The following is a 5162-nucleotide window of genomic DNA, read 5'->3' on the forward strand; positions in this document are numbered from 1 at the left end:
GTTTTTGTATTTTTCACGATACAGACACACCCAAGGGAAAAACATCAAGCATGTCGACAGTGGGCTAGAAGCATTTTTGCTTTTTATCCTTACTACCTCCATAGCTTGAGATGTCCCACAATGCATACCTATTAAGTTTTACGACCCTAAGAAGTTATCTTACAAAAACAGCCTGAGAGGCACTCTGGCACCTGGAAGTTTGTGGCAGCAGGTGCACGTGTGCTAGCGTTGGAAACAGACTGCTTGGCCCCGAACCCATTAGTCCACTTGTGGTCTTATGCAATCGCCTGCATTAGCTTTCAAGTATCATTAACCATCCATTCAGCTCTTGCCGGAGCCGGGCGTGGTGCTCAACAGCCTGCACGGGTGACATCAACACGCATGTAGCAATTAGCTGAACTTCTATGGACAGTAACATGTAGGATTGCGAGGAATACCAAATGTAATGGTGCTTTTATCAGGTGCCCTCGGGGTGATGGCATTAAACTTCCACTCACGAAGTTTAGCACAACTTGGGTACCTGGCACTCTGTCCAGACATACATTCCCTGCACCCCCCTTCTCCTTCAGCAATTTCTCTCAGCCCCTCAGGGGCCTCACAGCAAGGGCTCATCGGAGAAAGTCGAGCTTTATCAGACCTGCCAGCCCGATGCTCTCCAAAGCTCCCTGGCCCGCCTGCACTGTGCAACAGGAAGCTGAATTGACTCAGTTAAGAGTGTATCTCCTGTAGCCGTGTTGGGCAAATGGTCGCTCGACCAGAACACAGACTATTCTAGACAACCCGTACACAAAGAGAGCTGGAGATTTTGAGCAGCGAACAGTTCCTGCAAACACTCCCACGACTAGGGCACAAACACAGCTGAGCGATTTCCAGCGGGCTTCCGTCTCATCAAGGGGGTAAATGTTTTTAAGAGCAGCTAAATGGGAAACAGGATGTTGTCGTTACAGGAAAATTAAGCTCTCCCAGTGTTGTCTTGCCAATGCTTCCGCTGGCTGTGGCTGCCGTTTGGAGAGAATTTGAACAGCAGGGCCCTGGACAAGGTGGATCAGCCACCTCAAGGACTGCTGATAACTCAGCCTGGGAGGCCCCTCCTCTGCTGCAAGACTCCAGAGCAGGGCTGCCTGGCTGCCTGGCAACCCGGCTCACAGCACGCACTCCCCACGTGCCAGTCTCCTGCCCAAAGCAGAAATGTCAGGCATGGGGAGTGAAATCAAGATACATCGCTGTAATGCAAACAGATCCATTCACTCATGACGTGTTCCTCTGTAGCTAGCTGGCTTCCCAAACTTGAACTCCCCTCCCCCACTCCACTTCCACTTGCCTCACTCCATCAACACTCCTCCCCAGGCTGATGTGGGCTGAGAACATCGCAAATAGCAGCTGTGGCAGAGACCAGATGCGGCTCGGAGTTGCTCATGCCTATCTACGTACAAGCTGCCTTCCGATTTCTGTTAGGATCTTGGAAGTTCCACCCCAGCCAGGAGAGAGGGATGACTCACACTGAAGCAGTCATCAACGTGATACCTTTGTAACACTGCTCTGTGTCACAGCAGAGCAAGATCCTGCCTGCCACGGGGCTCAGGGACCACAAAGGGCAAGGCTGCAGCCGGCCATGCCCATTGCACAGCAAGGGGGCTGCGCGCCTTCTGCAAGCTGCTCAGATAAGCAGCTGTCTGGGGTGGGAGGGGCCGCAGGGGGATGGGGCGGGGAGGGAGACAGAGGTCCCCGTTATCAGATTGGATTGCAAGCCTTTAGCAGCTGCGCAGGGAAGTCTCACTTTAAGCAAACCCCTGTCAATACTTTAGAATTTTCCTTAAAGGAAACAGGAGCCCAGCTCAGGTTCTGCCTGCACACCCCGCCCCCAACTATCAGTGCCAGGAGCCTGTAATTCTTGCCGGACAGGAAGAAGGGAACAGGTGCCTTCAGTTCCAAGGAGTCCCAGCTCGCCACCTCCCCGCGGGCAAGGATCCCCACCCTTAGTAAAGAACATGAAGTTTATTTCAAGGAGTTTATTGTAAGACTCAAAAAGCTGCCACGGCAGCATCCTTCGGAAGACGGGAACATTTGCCCGATCCGCTTGGGAGAAGGCAGCGCAGTCCGCAAATCCCGCAGGCTTTCTGCAGCTGAACCAAGTCCAGGCCGTCTCGCCCCTGCCCGCCTCCTGCTGAGTCACGCCGGCTGGGCCAGTCTGTCCTTCCCCCGGCCCTGCGGCCAACGTCCCCGCCTCGGCCTTCCTGGGCGAGCAGCCGCTCCAGACGCTCCAGACACTCGCAGCGTCCTCTGCTTGAGCCAGCCTGCCCCTGCCGCCGCCGCCGCCGCCGGGCCCCTCGTGGGGTGCCGCGCCTCCGCGCCCATCAGGCGCCCCGCCTGCCAGCCTCCACGCCGCGCGCTCGGGCTCCCTCTAGGGCCCCTTTCCAGAGCCAGGCGCGCGCTAGGCGCCCCGGGGCGTCACCACGTCGTTCACACCAAAGTCCCCGCCGGGCTGTCACTCGGGAAGGGTGATGCTGGGCACCCAGTCGTTGACGCTGCGGCTCTCCTCGCAAAACAAACTGAGTTTCTCCAAGGCAGGGTCCTTCCACGCGTCCTCATTGGGGTTCTGCGACGGAGGAAGGAGAACGTAGGAGGGTCAGCCTGTTTGACAGCCGGGGGTAGGACGCGCGTGCGGGGCGATCGCCGGCGCGGGGGTTGTGGGGGCAAGAGAGGCGAGCGACACTCACCGAAATGAGGATGCAGTGCAGATCGCCCGGCGCGCCAGCCTCCTCGCCCGCGCCCACGATGGCCGCCAGCCGCTGCACGTCGCCCACGCGCACGATGTCTATGTCATTCTCGCAGCAGAACGCCTGGATCAGCGTAAAATGGATCTGCAGAGCGATGTCGCCTTCGTCCTCCTCGTCAGCCGCCAACACGCAGAAAGTCACATTGTCGGGGTCCCTGCACAAGAGGAGGGGTTCCCGAGGTCAGGCCCTGGCGAGCTGCGGTCTCCCCGCCGCCGCCGGCTGCCCCCGCCCGGACCGCGCCTATACTCACACGTTCAGGACTTTGGCGGACTCGTAGACGCCGGCGGTGAGACAGCCCTGGCGCTGCGCCGACAGCAGCAACTCGTGCAACGCTTTCCCGGCGCCCTGCATCCTGCGGACGAGCCAGCGCCGTGATTGTGGGCCAGCCGGCGGTGGCGCCGCAGCCTGGCGCCCGTACCCCATGCCTCCCCGGTCTCGGCTGTGCACCCTCCTCCACCAGGCTCCGCAGCCTGTACTTGGCGCTCACACCCCGGCCCCCTGCTCCGGCAAACTTCTTGCACACCCCCTAAGCTTCCTCGGGAAGCCTATACATCCCCGGCGCTTCGCCACCGGCGAAGGAGCCTGCACCCGCCGCGTCTGCGACCCGCCGGCACCGACCACTACCCGGCTGGCTCCCAACCCTGCCGAGCCAGCCACGTTCTCCGCGAGACCTACCTGGCTGTGCTTTCCGGAACGGCGTCCTGGCCACGGACTTCTTCCAGAGTCATGCTGTGTGCAGCCGGAGAGCAGCGAGTTATCCACAAGCGACAAGCGCAAAGCGCGGAGACGCCAGCACACCCCACCAACCGCCTGGCGCGCACCAGCACCGACTGCGCCGAGCCGGGGCGGCGCGGCCCTTTATAGGGCGGAGAGCGCGGCGCGGCCAGCTGGCGCAGGGCTGCGCGCCCATTGGCCGGCGCCCGCTTTCTGATGCAAACGAGCCGCGGGCCGGCGGCTCGTGCCAGAAGGCCACGTGGGGAGGGGTGCGGGGGATGAGAAATGCCTGAAATCTGCCGCTTTTGTCGGAGTGTTACCAGGCAGACTGGAGCCTGCAGATTTCGTCTCGCCTTCTCCCTCCCGCCCCCCGAGTCCTTAAATGGTAAAAAGTTAAAAAAAAAGAAAGATCCAAAGCCTAGTTTGCTAATGCTACTACGTTGCCACAATGGATGAAATGCACCTTTTTAGAAAGGATCGTCTTTGCGTGTATTTTCATTGCAAAGCCTATTTTTTCCTCCCCTTTTCTTTCATTTGGAAGTTTATGAGATTATTGCATTGAAGCCGGAAATGACAATAAAAAACACGCAGCGCCAGTTTGTACTTTTCTTTTGCAAAAGGCACGGTCCCTGCGGCGGACGCTGCGGCCCGGAGCGAGTGGGTGACTCCTGCCGAGCATACTCCAGGCCCTTCGGGTCGCGCTGGCCGGAGCAGCCCACCTCCCCGCCCGTGGTCGGGCGTGGCGGGGCGCCGGCGGCCAAGGGGGGGAGCGGGGTGGAGGGGGCGAGCAGATTGCGGCCGGCGCACGCGGCTCGTTTGCATTTGTATGGAGGACGCACAATAGCTGAGGTCTGGCGTGTGGCGGTTTGCAGTGCGGACAATCGGGGCTTTCTCTTCATAGCAACACTGTCCACCTGCCGCAGGGTGGGGTGGGCAGGCCCTCGCGCGCGTGGGGGTCGTCGGGCTGCCCGGCGCGTGGGGGTCGGGGCTGCGGGCCACGCTGCCCCGAGCTCTGGGTGAGCGCCCAGTGCACCAACTCCAAATGCAGTTCCATCCCCCTGCCCATTAGTTCTCCGAGCGCGTGCCAAACCTCCCTCCCCGCCACCACTCTAGCAGCAAAGGATTAGGACCGCAGCGCCCAGACCTGCGTGTTCTGGCTCGGGTTTGGGGAATCCCTTTCCCGGGCGCCATCTACAGGACACACACACACACACACGCCCTTGGCCCCGGCCAAGTTGCAAAGAGCTGGGGCTGCCGTGGGGAGTGGGAGACGAGAAGAGACCCCCCTGAGCCCTGAAGATGGAGTAAGTGCCCATATGGCTCTTGCTGTGTTGAAACATCTTAATGACTCGAATATGCGTGCGTAAAAGGCTCGCTCAGCAGCCTTGGAATAACAGCGGCGGGAGAGGTCTCAGGAGGTGTGCTTTTTTTTTTTTTTTTTTTCCAGACCAGAGGTTGCTGCTGTGGGGACGCACTCCCCGCCCTTCCAAGTCTGGAGCGCTCGGTGCCCCGCGCTCCTCCTTGCCCAACCGGGGCGGTCGGTGGGCGCGCGCGCGTGAGCCTGGGGCGGCAGTGGTGCTGGAAGGGGAAGGGCTGAGAGGACATCCAGCAAGTGGCTTTGTCCTTTTAGTTCGGCTGTCTCTCCAGGTGGGCGCGCCAAGTCCGGGTTCT

At 60.2% G+C, this 5162-nt stretch overlaps 1 protein-coding gene across 1 annotated transcript; it reads right to left on the reverse strand.

Moving 5' to 3' along the window:
* Positions 1-1980: 1980 nt before the first annotated feature.
* GADD45G (growth arrest and DNA damage inducible gamma) lies at positions 1981-3612 on the reverse strand. The gene is made up of 4 exons (XM_004581137.2): positions 3453-3612; positions 3028-3129; positions 2718-2931; positions 1981-2596 (listed from the first exon to the last, which is right to left on the reverse strand). The coding sequence occupies exons 1-4, from the start codon at positions 3503-3505 to the stop codon at positions 2486-2488; spliced, it is 480 nt and encodes a 159-aa protein (XP_004581194.1). The 5' UTR covers positions 3506-3612; the 3' UTR covers positions 1981-2485.
* Positions 3613-5162: the final 1550 nt, after the last annotated feature.

Source organism: Ochotona princeps, chromosome 14 (genome assembly GCF_030435755.1).
Source record: "Ochotona princeps isolate mOchPri1 chromosome 14, mOchPri1.hap1, whole genome shotgun sequence".
Classification (NCBI taxonomy): domain Eukaryota; kingdom Metazoa; phylum Chordata; class Mammalia; order Lagomorpha; family Ochotonidae; genus Ochotona; species Ochotona princeps.